At 44.2% G+C, this 22,500-nt stretch overlaps 1 protein-coding gene across 1 annotated transcript in view; it reads left to right on the top strand.

Annotated features, from left to right (window-relative positions):
• LOC139394230 (glutamate receptor, ionotropic, N-methyl D-aspartate 2A, a) overlaps positions 1-22,500 on the top strand; it is a 331,718-nt gene that overhangs the window by 288,849 nt on the left and 20,369 nt on the right. Inside the window, exons 7-10 of the mRNA XM_071142252.1 lie at positions 6,117-6,288; positions 7,875-8,028; positions 12,743-12,868; positions 13,205-13,434. Coding sequence (XP_070998353.1) covers positions 6,117-6,288; positions 7,875-8,028; positions 12,743-12,868; positions 13,205-13,434 — 682 coding nt within the window. The remainder of the gene's footprint in view (positions 1-6,116; positions 6,289-7,874; positions 8,029-12,742; positions 12,869-13,204; positions 13,435-22,500) is intronic.

The raw sequence follows: 22,500 nt of genomic DNA, 5'->3' as shown, positions 1-22,500 counted from the left end.
CCAAGAGGCCCATGATCACTCTGGATGAACTGCAGAGATCTACAGCTGAGGTGGGAGACTCTGTCCATAGGACAACAATCAGTCGTATATTGCACAAATCTGGCCTTTATGGAAGAGTGGCAAGAAGAAAGCCATTTCTTAAAGATATCCATAAAAAGTGTTGTTTAAAGTTTGCCACAAGCCACCTGGGAGACACACCAAACATGTGGAAGAAGGTGCTCTGGTCAGATGAAACCAAAATTGAACTTTTTGGCAACAATGCAAAACGTTATGTTTGGCGTAAAAGCAACACACCTCATCACCATGAATACACCATCCCCACTGTCAAACATGGTGGTGGCAGCATCATGGTTTGGGCCTGCTTTTCTTCAGCAGGGACAGGGAAGATGGTTAAAATTGATGGGAAGATGGATGGAGCCAAATACAGGACCATTCTGGAAGAAAACCTGATGGAGTCTGCAAAAGACCTGAGACTGGGACGGAGATGTGTCTTCCAACAAGACAATGATCCAAAACATAAAGCAAAATCTACAATGAAATGGTTCAAAAATAAACATATCCAGGTGTTAGAATGGCCAAGTCATAGTCCAGACCTGAATCCAATCGAGAATCTGTGGAAAGAACTGAAAACTGCTGTTCACAAATGCTCTCCATTTAACCTCACTGAGCTCGAGCTGTTTTGCAAGGAGGAATGGGAAAAAATGTCAGTCTCTCGATGTGCAAAACTGATAGAGACATACCCCAAGCGACTAACAGCTGTAATCTCAGCAAAAGGTGGCGCTACAAAGTATTAACTTAAGGGGGCTGAATAATTTTGCACGCCCAATTTTTCAGTTTTTGATTTGTTAAAAAAGTTTGAAATATCCAATAAATGTCGTTCCACTTCATGATTGTGTCCCACTTGTTGTTGATTCTTCACAAAAAATACAGTTTTATATCTTTATGTTTGAAGCCTGAAATGTGGCAAAAGGTCGCAAAGTTCAAGGGGGCCGAATACTTTCGCAAGGCACTGTATATATATCCATCTCTCCGTGTCTCTCTGTCTGTTTATCTCTCTATCTCTCTCCCCTCACCATCCCTTCGATTTCTGATACTTTAGTCCCAGAGCCCCTAGAGAACGTTGTGACTTTTATAGAAGTGCTGTTTGGACTTTAGTGGTTAGATTTCTAAATACTTTAGTCCCAGAGCCCCTTAGTTGTAGAGAATGTTGTGACTTTTATAGAAGTGCTGTTTGGACTTTAGTTGGTCAGTTTGACGGCTAAAGGACATCTCTTCCCCATTACAATATATCTACAAGTTAAATGAGGGTCCCAGGTGTGTGTTTGTTTGTTTTTGAACAATGCTGTCTTAGATTCACACACACAGATGGCTGGGTGATTACCCATGGAGAACTATCACAGAGGAGAGGAGAGGAGAGGAGAGGAGAGGAGAGGAGAGGAGAGGAGAGGGGGAATGAGAGTAGGGGTGAGGGAAGGAGAGGAGGGGTGAGGGAATGAGAGCAGGGTGAGGGAATGAGAGAAGAGAAGAGGGAAGGAGAGGAGAGAGGGAACGAGAGGAGGGGTGAGGAAAGGAGAGGAGAGGGAGGGAGGGAGGGAAGGAGAGGAGAGGAGAGGGAAGGAAAGGAGAGGAGAGAGGGAACGAGAAGAGAGGAGAGGAGAGGACGGGAGAGGAGGGGAGAGGAGAGGAGAGGAGAGGAGAGGAGAGGAGAGGAGAGGAGAGGAGAGGAGAGGGGGAATGAGAGTAGGGGTGAGGGAAGGAGAGGAGGGGTGAGGGAATGAGAGCAGGGTGAGGGAATGAGAGAAGAGGAGAGGGAAGGAGAGGAGAGAGGGAACGAGAGGAGGGGTGAGGAAAGGAGAGGAGAGGGAGGGAGGGAAGGAGAGGAGAGGAGAGGAGAGCTGGAAAAGAGGGAGAGAAACAACTCTGCCCCCCTCTGCACCAAACAGCACAACTCTGATCAACTCTGCCCCCCTCTGCACCAATCAGCACAACTCTGATCAACTCTGCCCACCTCTGCACCAATCAGCACAACTCTGATCAAATCTGCCCATCTCTGCACCAATCACCACAACTCTTCACAACTCTGAGTCAGTACAGTGAGTCAGTACATTGCAGTGAGTCAGTACAGTGAGTCAGTACAGTACAGTGAGTCAGTATAGTAAGTCAGTACAGTGAGTTAGTGCAGTGAGTCAGTACAGTACAGTGAGTCAGTACAGTGAGTTAGTGCAGTGAGTCAGTACAGTACAGTTAGTCAGTACAGCGAACCAGTACAGTACAGTGAGTCAGTACAGTACAGTGAGTCAGTACAGTACAGTAAGTCAGTACAGTACAGTGAGTCAGTACAGTACAGCGAGTCAGTACAGTGAGTCAGTACAGTATATTGAGTCAGTACAGTGAGTCAGTACATTACAGTGAGTCAGTTCAGTGATTCAGTACATTACAGTGAGTCAGTACAGTGAGTCAGTACAGTGAGTCAGTACAATACAGTGAGTCAGTACAGTACTGTGAGTCAATACAGTGAGTCAGTACAGTACATTACAGTACAGTAAGTCAGTACAGTGAGTCAGTACAGTACAGTACAGTGCAGTACAGTACAGTGAGTCAGTGCAGTACAGTACAGTGAGTCACTACAGTGCAGTACATTGAGTCAGTACAGTGAGTCAGTACAGTGAGTCAGTACAGTGAGTAAGTACAGTACATTACAGTACTGTAAGTCATTACAGTAAATGAGTGCAGTGCGTCAGTACAGTACAATACAGTACAATACAGTACAGTGAGTCATTACAGTACAGTGAGTCATTACAGTACAGTACATTACTGTACAGTAAGTCAGTACAGTGAGTCAGTAAAGTGAGTCAGTAAAGTGAGTCCGTACAGTAAGTCAGTACAGTGAGTCAGTACATCACAGTGAGTCAGTACAGTGAGTCAGTACATCACAGTGAGTCAGTACAGTGAGTCAGTACAGTACAGTGAGTCAGTACAGTACAGTGAGTCAGTACAGTGAGTCAGTACAGCGAGTCAGTACAGTGAGTCAGTACAGTACAGTGAGTTAGTACAGTACAGTAAGTCAGTACAGTACAGTACATGAAGTCAGTACAGTACAGTACATGAAGTCAGTACAGTACAGTGAGTCAGTACAGTACAGTGTAGTGCAGTGCAGTGCAGTGCAGTGCAGTGAGTCAGTACAGTACAGTGAGTCAGTACAGTGAGTCAGTACAGTACAGTGAGTCAGTACAGTGAGTCTGTACAGTACAGTACAGTGAGTCAGTACAGTACAGTGCAGTGCAGTACAGTGAGTCAGTACAGTACAGTGAGTCAGTACAGTGAGTCAGTACAGTACAGTACAGTGAGTCAGTACAGTACAGTGCAGTGCAGTACAGTGAGTCAGTACAGTACAGTGCAGTACAGTGCAGGGCAGTACAGTGCAGTGCAGTACAGTGAGTCAGTACAGTACAGTACAGTGAGTCAGTACAGTGCAGTACAGTGAGTCAGTACAGTGCAGTGCAGTACAGTGAGTCAGTACAGTGCAGTACAGTACAGTGAGTCAGTACAGTGCAGTACAGTACAGTGAGTCAGTACAGTACAGTGCAGTACAGTGAGTCAGTACAGTGCAGTGCAGTACAGTGCAGTGCAGTGCATTGCTCCCATAATACAATACAGAAGACTCCATGTAATAATATAATATAGTAATATGTTACACTTTGCCTATCAATCTCCTAAGGACAGTGTGATTATAAAGGTTTGTAAACAGCTACCTGCTGTCTGTCCATTCTGCTCCTGTGGAGAGCGAGGACCATTTAAATTAACAAGAGTTAGATCAGCGTCTCTGGGCCGGGGACTGGGGATGGCTAGGAAGGAAGTATAGAAAGAGGAGGAGATAGGAGGTGAGAGAGGAGGAGAGGAGAGAGGGGATGGAGACAGACAGACCTATTCTGTTACAGTAGCATCATGGAGACAGACAGACCTATTCTGTTACAGTAGCATCATGGAGACAGATAGACCTACTCTGTTACAGTAGCATCATGGAGACAGACAGACCTACTCTGTTACAGTACCATCATGGAGACAGACCTATTCTGTTACAGTAGCATCATGGAGACAGACCTATTCTGTTACAGTAGCATCATGGAGACAGACAGATCTATTCTGTTACGGTAGCATCATGGAGACAGACCTATTCTGTTACAGTAGCATCATGGAGACAGACAGACCTATTCTGTTACAGTAGCATCATGGAGACAGACAGACCTATTCTGTTACAGTAGCATCATGGAGACAGACAGACCTACTCTGTTACAGTAGCATCATGGAGACAGACAGACCTATTCTGTTACAGTAGCATCATGGAGACAGACATATCTATTCTGTTACAGTAGCATCATGGAGACAGACCTATTCTGTTACTGTAGCATCATGGAGACAGACAGACCTATTCTGTTACAGTAGCATCATGGAGACAGACAGACCTATTCTGTTACAGTAGCATCATGGAGACAGACAGACCTATTCTGTTACAGTAGCATCATGGAGACAGATATACCTATTCTGTTACAGTAGCATCATGGAGACAGACAGACCTATTCTGTTACAGTAGCATCATGGAGACAGACAGACCTATTCTGTTACAGTAGCATCATGGAGACAGACAGATCTATTCTGTTACAGTAGCATCATGGAGACAGACAGACCTATTCTGTTACAGTAGCATCATGGAGACAGACAGACCTATTCTGTTACAGTAGCATCATGGAGACAGACAGACCTATTCTGTTACAGTAGCATCATGGAGACAGACAGACCTATTCTGTTACAGTACCATCATGGAGACAGACCTATTCTGTTACAGTAGCATCATGGAGACAGACCTATTCTGTTACAGTAGCATCATGGAGACAGACAGATCTATTCTGTTACAGTAGCATCATGGAGACAGACGTATTCTGTTACAGTAGCATCATGGATACAGACAGACCTATTCTGTTACAGTAGCATCATGGAGACAGACAGACCTACTCTGTTACAGTACCATCATGGAGACAGACCTATTCTGTTACAGTAGCATCATGGAGACAGACCTATTCTGTTACAGTAGCATCATGGAGACAGACAGATCTATTCTGTTACGGTAGCATCATGGAGACAGACCTATTCTGTTACAGTAGCATCATGGAGACAGACCTATTCTGTTACAGTAGCATCATGGAGACAGACAGACCTATTCTGTTACAGTAGCATCATGGAGACAGACAGACCTATTCTGTTACAGTAGCATCATGGAGACAGACAGACCTATTCTGTTACAGTAGCATCATGGAGACAGACAGACCTATTCTGTTACAGTACCATCATGGAGACAGACCTATTCTGTTACAGTAGCATCATGGAGACAGACAGATCTATTCTGTTACAGTAGCATCATGGAGACAGACAGACCTATTCTGTTACAGTAGCATCATGGAGACAGACGTATTCTGTTACAGTAGCATCATGGAGACAGACGTATTCTGTTACAGTAGCATCATGGAGACAGACAGACCTATTCTGTTACAGTAGCATCATGGAGACAGACAGACCTATTCTGTTACAGTAGCATCATGGAGACAGACGTATTCTGTTACAGTAGCATCATGGAGACAGACAGACCTATTCTGTTACAGTAGCATCATGGAGACAGACCTATTCTGTTACAGTAGCATCATGGAGACAGACAGACCTATTCTGTTACAGTAGCATCATGGAGACAGACAGACCTATTCTGTTACAGTACCATCATGGAGACAGACCTATTCTGTTACAGTAGCATCATGGAGACAGACAGATCTATTCTGTTACAGTAGCATCATGGAGACAGACGTATTCTGTTACAGTAGCATCATGGATACAGACAGACCTCTGAAATCTTCAGCCAATGACGTGTCCATGTTGGGGGGGTTCTGAAATCTTCAGCCAATGACGTGTCCATGTTGGGGAGGGGGGGGGGGGGTTCTGAAATCTTCAGCCAATGACGTGTCCATGTTGGGGGGATTCTGAAATCTTCAGCCAATGAAAGATGTCTATATAAAGAAGTGGTATTAAAGTTTCAGCCAATCACAGATGTCATTATTGTTGCGTTTCCACAGCAACACCACAGAGGCGGGCGGGACCTACATTAAAAAGTGCTGTAAAGGATTCTGCATCGACATCCTGAAGAAGATCGCAAAGTATGTGAAGTTCACCTACGATCTCTACCTGGTTACCAACGGTAAACATGGGAAGAAGATCAACAACGTGTGGAACGGGATGGTGGGAGAGGTGAGTGATTAATAATAATTATAATATGTCATAATATCATACAGGTGATTATTAGTTTACTCTGTCCTGTCTCATAGTTAAAACAACATCGTAGTTTACGCAGCTAACGGCTAAAGGCTAGTCTCAGCATTATACTGTAGCATCATTTTACTGTGTTTAGCTAATGGCTAAAGGCTAGTCTCAGCATTATACTGTAGCATCATTTTACTGTGTTTAGCTAACGGCTAAAGGCTAGTCTCAGCATTATACTGTAGTATCATTTTACTGTGTTTAGCTAATGGCTAAAGGCTAGTCTCAGCAATATACTGTAGCATCATTTTACTGTGTTTAGCTAATGGCTAAAGGCTAGTCTCAGCAATATACTGTAGCATCATTTTACTGTGTTCAGCTAATGGCTAAAGGCTAGTCTCAGCATTATACTGTAGTATCATTTTGCTGTGTTTAGCTAATGGCTAAAGGCTAGTCTCAGCAATATACTGTAGCATCATTTTACTGTGTTTAGCTAATGGCTAAAGGCTAGTCTCAGCAATATACTGTAGCATCATTTTACTGTGTTCAGCTAATGGCTAAAGGCTAGTCTCAGCATTATACTGTAGTATCATTTTGCTGTGTTTAGCTAATGGCTAAAGGCTAGTCTCAGCAATATACTGTAGCATCATTTTACTGTGTTTAGCTAATGGCTAAAGCCTAGTCTCAGCAATATACTGTAGCATCATTTTACTGTGTTTAGCTAATGGCTAAAGGCTAGTCTCAGCAATATACTGTAGTATCATTTTACTGTGTTTAGCTAATGGCTAAAGGCTAGTCTTAGCAATATACTGTAGTATCATTTTACTGTGTTTAGCTAAGGGCTAAAGGCTAGTCTCAGCAATATACTGTAGCATCATTTTACTGTGTTTAGCTAATGGCTAAAGGCTAGTCTCAGCGATGTACTGTAACATAATTTTACTGTGTTTAGCTAACGGCTAAAGGCTAGTCTCAGCATTATACTGTAGCATTATAATATACAGCAGTGACTTCCTACTAACGACATCAACAACAACACGCTAACACACTAGATTAAAGATTAACCCAGAACCTGTCTCTCCCTCCTTCACTCCATCTCTCTCCATGTCTTTCTCCCCCCACTCTCCCTCCCTCCTCCCTCTATCGTTTCCTCCCTCCCTCCCTCCCTCCCTCCCTACATCCCTCCCCTCCCTCTCTCCTTCCTGCTCTCCTCCTTCTTTCCTTCCCTCTCTCCTTCCCTCCCTCCTCCCTCTCTCCTCCCCTCTCTCCTCCCTCTCTCCTCCCTCTCTCCTTCCCTCCCTCCTTCCTCTCTCCTTCCATCTCTCTTCCCTCTCTCCTCCGTATCTCCTTCCCTCTCTCCTCCCTCTCTCCTTCTCTCTCCTTCCCTCCCTCCTCCCTCTCTCCTTCTATCTCTCCTTCCCTCCCTCCTCCCTCTCTCCCCATCTCCTCCCTCTCTCCTTCCCTCTCTCCTCCCTCTCTCCTTCTCTCTCCTTGTCTTTCTCCCCCTGCTGTCCCTCCCTTTCTCCTTCTCTTTCTCCTCCCCCTCTCCTTCCTTGCCTCCCTCCCTCCCTCCCTCCCAGGTGGTCTATAAGAAAGCTGTCATGGCCGTCGGCTCTCTGACGATCAATGAGGAGCGTTCTGAGGTCATCGATTTCTCCGTCCCGTTCGTGGAAACTGGAATAAGCGTCATGGTCTCCCGTAGCAACGGAACCGTCTCCCCGTCCGCCTTCCTTGGTAACCCTCCCCGTGTTTTTGGGGACATTTGGGTTGTCTGTGTTGTTTCACCACCTGACAGATTGTGTTTATCAAACATTTTTTTTTTAAAACAGAACTGTCCCTCTCATATTCTGTTAATACGTGCTGCATCTGGTCTATACAGCACCACTAACAGGACTGATCTATACAGCACCACTAACAGGACTGATCTATACAGCACCACTAACAGGACTGGTCTATACAGCACCACTAACAGGACTGATCTATACAGCACCACTAACAGGACTGATCTATACAGCACCACTAACAGGACTGATCTATACAGCACCACTAACAGGACTGGTCTATACAGCACCACTAACAGGACTGATCTATACAGCACCACTAACAGGACTGATCTATACAGCACCACTAACAGGACTGGTCTATACAGCACCACTAACAGGACTGGTCTACACAGCACCACTAACAGGACTGGTCTATACAGCACCACTAACAGGACTGGTCTATACAGCACCACTAACAGGACTGGTCTATACAGCACCACTAACAGGACTGATCTATACAGCACCACTAACAGGACTGGTCTATACAGCACCACTAACAGGACTGATCTATACAGCACCACTAACAGAACTGATCTATACAGCACCACGAAAAGGACTGATCTATACAGCACCACTAACAGAACTGATCTATACAGCACCACTAACAGGACTGGTCTATACAGCACCACTAACAGGACTGATCTATACAGCACCACTAACAGGACTGGTCTATACAGCACCACTAACAGAACTGATCTATACAGCACCACTAACAGGACTGATCTATACAGCACCACTAACAGGACTGGTCTATACAGCACCACTAACAGGACTGGTCTATACAGCACCACTAACAGGACTGATCTATACAGCACCACTAACAGGACTGGTCTATACAGCACCACTAACAGGACTGGTCTACACAGCACCACTAACAGGACTGGTCTATACAGCACCACTAACAGGACTGGTCTATACAGCACCACTAACAGGACTGGTCTATACAGCACCACTAACAGGACTGATCTACACAGCACCACTAACAGGACTGGTCTATACAGCACCACTAACAGGACTGATCTATACAGCACCACTAACAGGACTGGTCTATACAGCACCACTAACAGGACTGATCTACACAGCACCACTAACAGGACTGGTCTATACAGCACCACTAACAGGACTGATCTACACAGCACCACTAACAGGACTGGTCTATACAGCACCACTAACAGGACTGGTCTATACAGCACCACTAACAGGACTGGTCTATACAGCACCACTAACAGAACTGATCTATACAGCACCACTAACAGGACTGGTCTATACAGCACCACTAACAGGACTGGTCTATACAGCACCACTAACAGGACTGGTCTATACAGCACCACTAACAGGACTGATCTACACAGCACCACTAACAGGACTGATCTATACAGCACCACTAACAGGACTGGTCTATACAGCACCACTAACAGGACTGATCTACACAGCACCACTAACAGGACTGGTCTATACAGCACCACTAACAGGACTGGTCTATACAGCACCACTAACAGGACTGATCTATACAGCACCACTAACAGGACTGATCTATACAGCACCACTAACAGGACTGGTCTATACAGCACCACTAACAGGACTGGTCTATACAGCACCACTAACAGGACTGATCTACACAGCACCACTAACAGGACTGATCTATACAGCACCACTAACAGGACTGGTCTATACAGCACCACTAACAGGACTGGTCTATACAGCACCACTAACAGGACTGATCTATACAGCACCACTAACAGGACTGGTCTATACAGCACCACTAACAGGACTGGTCTATACAGCACCACTAACAGGACTGGTCTATACAGCACCACTAACAGGACTGATCTATACAGCACCACTAACAGGACTGATCTACACAGCACCACTAACAGGACTGATCTATACAGCACCACTAACAGGACTGGTCTATACAGCACCACTAACAGGACTGGTCTATACAGCACCACTAACAGGACTGATCTATACAGCACCACTAACAGGACTGATCTATACAGCACCACTAACAGGACTGATCTATACAGCACCACTAACAGGACTGGTCTATACAGCACCACTAACAGGACTGGTCTATACAGCACCACTAACAGGACTGATCTATACAGCACCACTAACAGGACTGGTCTATACAGCACCACTAACAGGACTGGTCTATACAGCACCACTAACAGGACTGGTCTATACAGCACCACTAACAGGACTGATCTATACAGCACCACTAACAGGACTGATCTACACAGCACCACTAACAGGACTGATCTATACAGCACCACTAACAGGACTGGTCTATACAGCACCACTAACAGGACTGATCTATACAGCACCACTAACAGGACTGATCAATACAGCACCACTAACAGGACTGGTCTATACAGCACCACTAACAGGACTGGTCTATACAGCACCACTAACAGGACTGGTCTATACAGCACCACTAACAGGACTGATCTATACAGCACCACTAACAGGACTGGTCTATACAGCACCACTAACAGGACTGATCTATACAGCACCACTAACAGGACTGATCAATACAGCACCACTAACAGGACTGGTCTATACAGCACCACTAACAGGACTGATCTATACAGCACCACTAACAGGACTGATCAATACAGCACCACTAACAGGACTGGTCTATACAGCACCACTAACAGGACTGGTCTATACAGCACCACTAACAGGACTGGTCTATACAGCACCACTAACAGGACTGGTCTATACAGCACCACTAACAGGACTGATCTACACAGCACCACTAACAGGACTGATCAATACAGCACCACTAACAGGACTGATCTATACAGCACCACTAACAGGACTGGTCTATACAGCACCACTAACAGGACTGATCTATACAGCACCACTAACAGGACTGATCAATACAGCACCACTAACAGGACTGGTCTATACAGCACCACTAACAGGACTGGTCTACACAGCACCACTAACAGGACTGGTCTATACAGCACCACTAACAGGACTGGTCTATACAGCACCACTAACAGGACTGATCTACACAGCACCACTAACAGGACTGATCAATACAGCACCACTAACAGGACTGGTCTATACAGCACCACTAACAGGACTGGTCTATACAGCACCACTAACAGGACTGGTCTATACAGCACCACTAACAGGACTGGTCTATACAGCACCACTAACAGGACTGATCTATACAGCACCACTAACAGGACTGATCTACACAGCACCACTAACAGGACTGATCTATACAGCACCACTAACAGGACTGATCTATACAGCACCACTAACAGGACTGGTCTATACAGCACCACTAACAGGACTGGTCTATACAGCACCACTAACAGGACTGATCTACACAGCACCACTAACAGGACTGATCTATACAGCACCACTAACAGGACTGGTCTATACAGCACCATTAACAGGACTGATCTATACAGCACCATTAACAGGACTGGTCTATACAGCACCACTAACATGGCTGGTCTACACAGCACCACTAACAGGACTGATCTATACAGCACCACTAACAGGACTGATCTATACAGCACCACTAACAGGACTGATCTATACAGCACCACTAACAGGACTGATCTATACAGCACCACGAAAAGGACTGATCTATACAGCACCACTAACAGAACTGATCTATACAGCACCACTAACAGGACTGGTCTATACAGCACCACTAACAGGACTGGTCTATACAGCACCACTAACAGGACTGGTCTATACAGCACCACTAACAGGACTGGTCTACACAGCACCACTAACAGGACTGGTCTATACAGCACCACTAACAGGACTGGTCTATACAGCACCACTAACAGGACTGGTCTACACAGCACCACTAACAGTATGGAGGAAGACAGGACTGATCTATACAGCACCACTAACAGAACTGATCTATACAGCACCACTAACAGGACTGATCTATACAGCACCACTAACAGGACTGATCTACACAGCACCACTAACAGGACTGGTCTATACAGCACCACTAACAGGACTGATCTACACAGCACCACTAACAGGACTGATCTACACAGCACCACTAACAGGACTGCTCTATACAGCACCACTAACAGGACTGGTCTATACAGCACCACTAACAGGACTGATCTATACAGCACCACTAACAGGACTGATCTACACAGCACCACTAACAGGACTGGTCTATACAGCACCACTAACAGGACTGGTGACAACATTACTTTACTCTCCCTCTTACATTGTGCTGGGGGGGGGGGGGCAGTGGAGTGTTTGTTGTGTGTCTCTGTGTGTATCTAATCTGATGTGTGTCTGTGTGTCTCTCTCTGTCTCTGTGTGTATCTAATCTGATGTGTGTCTCTCTGTGTCTCTGTGTGTATCTAATCTGATGTGTGTCTCTCTGTGTTTCTGTGTGTATCTAATCTGATGTGTGTCTCTGTGTGTCTCTGTGTGTATCTAATCTGATGTATGTCTCTGTGTGTATCTAATCTGATGTGTGTCTCTGTGTCTCTGTGTGTATCTAATCTGATGTGTGTCTCTGTGTCTCTGTGTGTATCTAATCTGATGTGTGTCTCTGTGTGTATGTAATCTGATGTTTGTGTGTATTCATGTCTCTTCTCTCTGTCTCTCTCTGTGTGTTTCAGAGCCATTCAGTGCGACGGTGTGGATCATGATGTTTGTGATGCTGTTGTTGGTAACAGCGATGGCTGTGTTCATGTTTGAATACATCAGCCCTCTGGGCTTTAACAGGAACCTGGCACAGGGTAGAGGTAGGTACACACACAAACACACACACACACACACACACACACACACATATCTTTTTAAGTCTGAATTTACCTTTTCCTTCCTTCCCTCCCTCCCTCCCTCCCTCCCTCCCTCCCTCCCTCCCTCCCTCCCTCCCTCCCTCCCTCCCTCCCTCCCTCCCTCCATCCCTCCCTCCCTCCCTCCCTCCCTCCCTCCCTACCTCCCTACCTCCCTCCCTCCCTCCCTCCCTCGGTCCCTTCCATCCTTCCTTCCTTCCTTCCTTCCTTCCTTCCTTCCTTCCTTCCTTCCTTCCTTCCTTCCTTCCTTCCTTCCCTCCCTCCCTCCCTCCCTCCCTCCAGACCCCCACGGCCCATCGTTCACTATGGGTAAGGCGGTGTGGCTGCTGTGGGGTCTGGTGTTCAACAACTCTGTCCCGGTTCAGAACCCTAAAGGCACCACCAGTAAGTTCATAGTGTCGGTGTGGGCCTTCTTCGCCGTCATCTTCCTGGCCTCCTACACAGCCAACCTGGCTGCCTTCATGATCCAGGAGGAGTTTGTAGACCAGGTCACGGGACTGTCTGACAACAAGGTAATATTTTACTGTTCATACTCTCAGCATGTTAAGAATTATAGTTATAAATAAATATAAAAATAAAATAACATTGATTTGATAAATAAAAAATAAATTAAAAAAATAGTTTTTTTTATGTACGATGTTCCAGTCCCATTGAGAATTTCGCTGGAGCGAAGAATCGCTTTTGGTGACCTTAAGAACTCGTGTTAGCTCCCTAGAGCTGATGCCCCCCCCCCTCTACACAAAGGGGGCTTTAGCTCAGAGAGCTAACACTATCTTGAGCTACACCGATTCCCTGGGTTGAATACGCTGTCGGTGTCGACATACATGGCCCGGAGTTTAGAGACAGAGATAGAGGCAGGGCCTAGAAATAGGGTTTTTAATAGATTGTGTGTTCACCTAGATGTTTACATTTACATTCTATGTCTGTATGTTCTGTGCTGCCTTCACGTCCTCGCGGAACGATCGGAAATGCACAATTTCCGAGTCGGAACTACAAACGGGGAAACTAGAGTTACAATCTTGTAACCCCCTCGGATTCCCCGTCGGAATGTTTCCGAGATTCCGAGATTCCGCAGAGCGCGTGAAGCTAGCATAGAGGCTAGGGAATCACAGCATAGCCACCTACTTTATGTCAGCTTCAGTTCTATTGTCCCATAGACTTAAATAGACAGCTCTAGTGTTCCCTAAGACTGTTTTTAGCATGGGCCCCCTATCTACCTCTATGGATCTACTGTCCCATAAACATAGATAGATAGCTCTAATGCCACAAAGCCTGTTTTTAGCATGGGCCCTCTATCTACCTCTATGGACCTACTGTCCCATAAACGTAGATAAATAGCTCTAATGCCACAAAGCCTGTTTTTAGCATGGGCCCTCTATCTACCTCTATGGACCTACTGTCCCATAAACGTAGATAGATAGCTCTAGTGCCACAAACCCTGTTTTTAGCATGGGCCCTCTATCTACCTCTATGGAGGTACTGTCCCATAGACTTTGATAGACAACTCTAGTGCCACAAAGCCTGTTTTTAGCAATGGCCAGAGACATTGAGGACATTCACCATTTCTTTAAGTAGTCAACTGGGTGGGACTTCCTGTGGGTTAAGGAAGGGTCGTTCACATAACTCCATCCGGGTCATTAGGAAGGATCAGCCAATGAATTACACTGCTTAGTTTAACATTCCGTAACTGCAGGAGCCTGTAAATCACCAAGCTTGACTTTAATAAACAGGTTCAGTTGATAGTAAATCACCAAGCTTGACTTTAATTTGATAGTAAATCACCAAGCTTGACTTTAATTAACAGGTTCAGTTGATAGTAAATCACCAAGCTTGACTTTAATAAACAGGTTCAGCTGATAGTAAATCACCAAGCTTGACTTTAATAAACAGGTTCAGTTGATAGTAAATCACCAAGCTTGACTTTAAACAGGTTCAGTTGATAGTAAATCACCAAGCTTGACTTTAATAAACAGGTTCAGTTGATAGTAAATCACCAAGCTTGACTTTAATTAACAGGTTCAGTTGATAGTAAATCACCAAGCTTGACTTTAATAAACAGGTTCAGTTGATAGTAAATCACCAAGCTTGACTTTAATAAACAGGTTCAGTTGATAGTAAATCACCAAGCTTGACTTTAAACAGGTTCAGTTGATAGTAAATCACCAAGCTTGACTTTAATAAACAGGTTCAGTTGATAGTAAATCACCAAGCTTGACTTTAATAAACAGGTTCAGTTGATAGTAAATCACCAAGCTTGACTTTAATAAACAGGTTCAGTTGATAGTAAATCACCAAGCTTGACTTTAATAAACAGGTTCAGTTGATAGTAAATCACCAAGCTTGACTTTAATTAACAGGTTCAGTTGATAGTAAATCACCAAGCTTGACTTTAATAAACAGGTTCAGTTGATAGTAAATCACCAAGCTTGACTTTAATAAACAGGTTCAGTTGATAGTAAATCACCAAGCTTGACTTTAATAAACAGGTTCAGTTGATAGTAAATCACCAAGCTTGACTTTAATAAGCAGGTTCAGTTGATAGTAAATCACCAAGCTTGACTTTAATAAACAGGTTCAGTTGATAGTAAATCACCAAGCTTGACTTTAAACAGGTTCAGTTGATAGTAAATCACCAAGCTTGACTTTAATAAACAGGTTCAGTTGATAGTAAATCACCAAGCTTGACTTTAATTAACAGGTTCAGTTGATAGTAAATCACCAAGCTTGACTTTAATAAACAGGTTCAGTTGATAGTAAATCACCAAGCTTGACTTTAATAAACAGGTTCAGTTGATAGTAAATCACCAAGCTTGACTTTAATAAACAGGTTCAGTTGATAGTAAATCACCAAGCTTGACTTTAATTAACAGGTTCAGTTGATAGTAAATCACCAAGCTTGACTTTAATAAACAGGTTCAGTTGATAGTAAATCACCAAGCTTGACTTTAATAAACAGGTTCAGTTGATAGTAAATCACCAAGCTTGACTTTAAACAGGTTCAGTTGATAGTAAATCACCAAGCTTGACTTTAATTAACAGGTTCAGTTGATAGTAAATCACCAAGCTTGACTTTATACAGGTTCAGTTGATAGTAAATCACCAAGCTTGACTTTAATAAACAGGTTCAGTTGATAGTAAATCACCAAGCTTGACTTTAATTTGATAGTAAATCACCAAGCTTGACTTTAATTAACAGGTTCATTTGGCAGGCGCTCAGTTTGTTTACTGAAATAAGAAAAATAAGAAATTAACTACTTTTAAAATGGAGACCAAACTCAGGGGTCTTGTCTCGTCCTTGAGAGTGAAAGGTTGGGAGTTCGATCCCCGGCCGAGTCATACCAAAGACCAAAGCCAAGGCTTGAGCCAAGGCTACTTGCTTAAATTATGAGAAGGCCCTCAATGACGCTGCCCATGCTGTCACAGAAGCCATTAAGACACAGATGTAAAGAAAGGCCCTCTATCGACCTCTATGGAGGTACTGTCCCATAGACTTTGATGGACAACTCTAGTGACACAAAAAATGTGTTTTTAGCATGGGCCTTCTATCTACCTCTATGGACATACTGTCCCATAGACTTTGATAGACAACTCTAGTGCCCCCAAAAACCTGTTTTAGCATGGGCCTTCTATCTACCTCTATGGATCTGTTGTCCTCATCCTGTCTCCATTAACATCTAATGTCCTGTTTTTGTTTTGTGTCCTTAAATCATCTCCAGGTACGTATTTATCCCGATGTATCAGGCTGTTACAGAGGCCTGGAGTTATTTCCTGGGGGGGGGGGAAACTCTCCGGGACGTAATAATAATAATGATTGTTTTACCACGCCATTGTAACCGTAGTAACGAAGCTCTCGAGGCGTTGTGGACAGTGCTGACCAATAGAAGTGAACGGTCCGTCTACTGTGCGGCCTGCTCGGGGCCCAGGACACACCTACACTACACTGGGATGTAGAGCTGGACTGCAGGATGGAAACACGGCTGATCCATGGTGCTTAGATCAGAGAGAGAGAGAGAGAGAGGTTTAGAGGAGTGGGGGGCAGAGAGCAGGGGCACACACACACACACACACACTACAGACACACACACACACACACACACACACACACACACACACACACACACACACACACACACACACACACTACAGACACACACACACACACACACACACTACAGACACACACACACACATAGTGGGCTAAGGAAGTTTAAACTCCCCCACAGAACCTTGACAGTATAGCTCCAGTTTATGATCCTCTAGCAGCGGTAGAATCCCATCCACTACACAGCTGATTGGCCAGCGTTACCGAGTGTTGATTTGTCAGTGCGACATTTCTGGTGTTTCTCTCTTGGACTCAGTGGAGACAAGAAGGTTGATTCACATTTTCCTCATCAAAGCCAGTTCCTCTGCTTTTTAAAAAAATATTCTCTTCTAATTTGGGAATGATTTTGATCTGGGACACTAGCTGGGTGCAGTTAATTATCAATTAGAAAACCAGCAGTACTCTGTACTTATAATAATATTAATAATGATCAGGTAGAGCAGAAAACCAGCAGTACTCTGTACTTATAATAATATTAATAATGATCAGGTAGAGCAGAAAACCAGCAATACTCTGTACTTATAATAATATGAATAATAATAATAATGATCAGGTAGAGCAGAAAACCAGCAGTACTCTGTACTTATAATAATATTAATAATGATCAGGTAGAGTAGAAAACCAGCAGTACTCTGTACTTATAATAATATGAATAATAATAATAATGATCAGGTAGAGCAGAAAACCAGCAGTACTCTGTACTTATAATAATATGAATAATAATAATAATGATCAGGTAGAGCAGAAAACCAGCAGTACTCTGTACTTATAATAATATTAATAATGATCAGGTAGAGTAGAAAACCAGCAGTACTCTGTACTTATAATAATATGAATAATAATAATAATGATCAGGTAGAGCAGAAAACCAGCAGTACTCTGTACTTATAATAATATTAATAATGATCAGGTAGAGCAGAAAACCAGCAGTACTCTGTACTTAAAATAATATTAATAATGATCAGGTAGAGCAGAAAACCAGCAGTACTCTGTACTTATAATAATGATCAGGTAGAGCAGAAAACCAGCAGTACTCTGTACTTATAATAATATTAATAATGATCAGGTAGAGCAGAAAACCAGCAGTACTCTGTACTTATAATAATGATCAGGTAGAGCAGAAAACCAGCAGTACTCTGTACTTATAATAATGATCAGGTAGAGCAGAAAACCAGCAGTACTCTGTACTTATAATAATGATCAGGTAGAGCAGAAAACCAGCAGTACTCTGTACTTATAATAACATTAATAATAATAATAATGATCAGGTAGAGCAGAAAACCAGCAGTACTCTGTACTTATAATAATATTAATAATGATCAGGTAGAGCAGAAAACCAGCAGTACTCTGTACTTATAATAATATGAATAATAATAATAATGATCAGGTAGAGCAGAAAACCAGCAGTACTCTGTACTTATAATAACATTAATAATATTAATAATGATCAGGTAGAGCAGAAAACCAGCAGTACTCTGTACTTAAAATAATAATTCTCAAGACCGTAGGAACCTTCATCCCATTTTAATTCCGCTTTGATCAAACTTTTTTGAATCTGAGCTGGTGATAACGCCACTTTGTTTCATAGTGGAGTCGGTACGCAGTCGCCCCCCCCCCTAAAAAAATAAAATAAATTGCTCCGACCCAAGTCAAGCAGTGGCTTCCTGCGACAGGACGTAAGGAGCTGCTATCCGTCACCGTGGGAACGACGTGTGATCGGTTCTGATCAGACGTAATTGTATCAGTATTGATTTGATTCTGTGTTGTTGTTTGTTACCAGTATGTTGACGTAGATGTTTTATATGAGGTATTTTGTTTTTCCCGTTTTGACGCGTTACGGTTTTGATTCACGTAGTGTTACTACGCAGTAAGTATACAGAGTTAACTGAATGTTTTAAGTTTCCTTTTCGTGTACTTTGAAAATACACTACAAATACAGTACATTCTGCATGGTCACTTCACCCCTACCTACATGTACACATTACCCAGACTTACCTGTTCACCCCCCTCCCTTCTCCCACACGCTGACTCTGTACCGTAATACCCTGTATATAGCCTCCACATTAACTCTGTACCGGTACCCCCTGTATATAGTCTCCACATTGACTCTGTACCGTAATACCCTGTATATAGTCTCCACATTGACTCTGTACCGTTACACCCTGTATATAGCCTCCACATTGACTCTGTACCGTAATACCCTGTATATAGCCTCCACATTGACTATGTACCGTAATACCCTGTATATAGCCTCCACATTGACTCTGTACCGTAACACCCTGTATATAGCGTCCACATTGACTCTGTACCGTAATACCCTGTATATAGCCTCCACATTAACTCTGTACCGTAACACCCTGTATATAGCCTCCACATTGACTCTGTACCGTAATACCCTGTATATAGCCTCCACATTGACTCTGTACCGTAACACCCTGTATATAGCCTCCACATTGACTCTGTACCGTAATACCCTGTATATAGCCTCCACATTGACTATGTACCGTAATACCCTGTATATAGCCTCCACATTGACTCTGTACCGTAACACCCTGTATATAGCCTCCACATTGACTCTGTACCGTAATACCCTGTATATAGCCTCCACATTGACTCTGTACCGTAACACCCTGTATATAGCCTCCACATTGACTCTGTACCGGTACCCCCTGTATATAGCCTCCACATTGACTCTGTACCGTAACACCCTGTATATAGCCTCCACATTGACTCTGTACCGTAACACCCTGTATATAGCCTCCACATTGACTCTGTACCGTAATACCCTGTATATAGCCTCCACATTGACTCTGTACCGTAACACCCTGTATATAGCCTCCACATTGACTCTGTACCCGTACCCCCTGTATATAGCCTCCACATTGACTCTGTACCGGTACCCCCTGTATATAGCCTCCACATTGACTCTGTACCGTAACACCCTGTATATAGACTCCACATTGACTCTGTACCGGTACCCCCTGTATATAGCCTCCACATTGACTCTGTACTGGTACCCCCTGTATATAGCCTCCACATTGACTCTGTACTGGTACCCCCTGTATATAGCCTCCACATTGACTCTGTACCGGTACCCCCTGTATATAGTCTCCACATTGATTCTGTACCGTAATACCCTGTATATAGCCGCCACATTGACTCTGTACCGTAACACCCTGTATATAGCCTCCACATTGACTCTGTACCGTAATACCCTGTATATAGCCTCCACATTGACTATGTACCGTAATACCCTGTATATAGCCTCCACATTGACTCTGTACCGTAACACCCTGTATATAGCGTCCACATTGACTCTGTACCGTAATACCCTGTATATAGCCTCCACATTAACTCTGTACCGTAACACCCTGTATATAGCCTCCACATTGACTCTGTACCGTAATACCCTGTATATAGCCTCCACATTGACTCTGTACCGTAACACCCTGTATATAGCCTCCACATTGACTCTGTACCGTAATACCCTGTATATAGCCTCCACATTGACTATGTACCGTAATACCCTGTATATAGCCTCCACATTGACTCTGTACCGTAACACCCTGTATATAGCCTCCACATTGACTCTGTACCGTAATACCCTGTATATAGCCTCCACATTGACTCTGTACCGTAACACCCTGTATATAGCCTCCACATTGACTCTGTACCGGTACCCCCTGTATATAGCCTCCACATTGACTCTGTACCGTAACACCCTGTATATAGCCTCCACATTGACTCTGTACCGTAACACCCTGTATATAGCCTCCACATTGACTCTGTACCGTAATACCCTGTATATAGCCTCCACATTGACTCTGTACCGTAACACCCTGTATATAGCCTCCACATTGACTCTGTACCCGTACCCCCTGTATATAGCCTCCACATTGACTCTGTACCGGTACCCCCTGTATATAGCCTCCACATTGACTCTGTACCGTAACACCCTGTATATAGACTCCACATTGACTCTGTACCGGTACCCCCTGTATATAGCCTCCACATTGACTCTGTACTGGTACCCCCTGTATATAGCCTCCACATTGACTCTGTACTGGTACCCCCTGTATATAGCCTCCACATTGACTCTGTACCGGTACCCCCTGTATATAGTCTCCACATTGATTCTGTACCGTAATACCCTGTATATAGCCGCCACATTGACTCTGTACCGTAACACCCTGTATATAGCCTCCACATTGACTCTGCACCGTAACACCCTGTATATAGCCTCCACATTGACTCTGTACCGGTACACCTTGTATATAGCCTCCACATTGACTCTGTACCGTAACACCCTGTATATAGCCTCCACATTGACTCTGTACTGGTACCCCCTGTATATAGCCTCCACATTGACTCTGTACCGGTACCCCCTGTATATAGTCTCCACATTGACTCTGTACCGTAATACCCTGTATATAGCCTCCACATTGACTCTGTACCGTAACACCCTGTATATAGCCTCCACATTGACTCTGTACCGCAATACCCTGTATATAGCCTCCACATTGACTCTGTACCGCAATACCCTGTGTATAGCCTCCACATTGACTCTGTACCGGTACCCCCTGTATATAGCCTCCACATTGACTCTGTACCGGTACCCCCTGTATATAGCCTCCACATTGACTCTGTACCGGTACCCCCTGTATATAGCCTGCACATTGACTCTGTACCGGTACCCCCTGTATATAGCCTCCACATTGACTCTGTACCGGTACCCCCTGTATATAGCCTCCACATTGACTCTGTACCGGTACCCCCTGTACATAGCCTGCACATTGACTCTGTACCGGTACCCCCTGTATATAGCCTCCACATTGACTCTGTACCGGAACCCTGTATATAGTCTCCACATTGACTCTGTACCGGTACCCCCTGTATATAGCCTCCACATTGACTCTGTACCGGTACCCCCTGTATATAGCCTCCACATTGACTCTGTACCGGTACCCCCTGTATATAGCCTCCACATTGACTCTGTACCGGTACCCCCTGTATATAGCCTCCACGTTGACTCTGTACCGGTACCCCCTTTATATAGTCTCCACATTGACTCTGTACCGGTACCCCCTGTATATAGCCTCCACGTTGACTCTGTACCGGTACCCCCTGTATATACCCTCCACATTGACTCTGTACCATAACACCCTGTATACAGCCTCCACATTGACTCTGTACCGTAAATCCCTGTATATTGCCTCCACATTGACTCTGTACCGTAACACCCTGTATACAGCCTCCACATTGACTCTGTAACGTAACACCCTGTATATAGCCTCCACAATGACTCTGTACCGTAATACCCTGTATATAGCCTCCACATTGACTCTGTACCGGTACCCCCTGTATATAGCCTCCACATTGACTCTGTACCGGTACCCCCTGTATATAGCCTCCACATTGACTCTGTACCGTAACACCCTGTATATAGACTCCACATTGACTCTGTACCGTAATACCC

The sequence above is a fragment of the Oncorhynchus clarkii genome, unplaced genomic scaffold, assembly GCF_045791955.1.
Source record: "Oncorhynchus clarkii lewisi isolate Uvic-CL-2024 unplaced genomic scaffold, UVic_Ocla_1.0 unplaced_contig_1650_pilon_pilon, whole genome shotgun sequence".
Taxonomy (NCBI): Eukaryota; Metazoa; Chordata; class Actinopteri; order Salmoniformes; family Salmonidae; genus Oncorhynchus; species Oncorhynchus clarkii.
The sequence above is the reverse complement of the archived record's forward strand: the minus strand, read 5'-3'. Positions and strand labels throughout refer to the sequence as shown.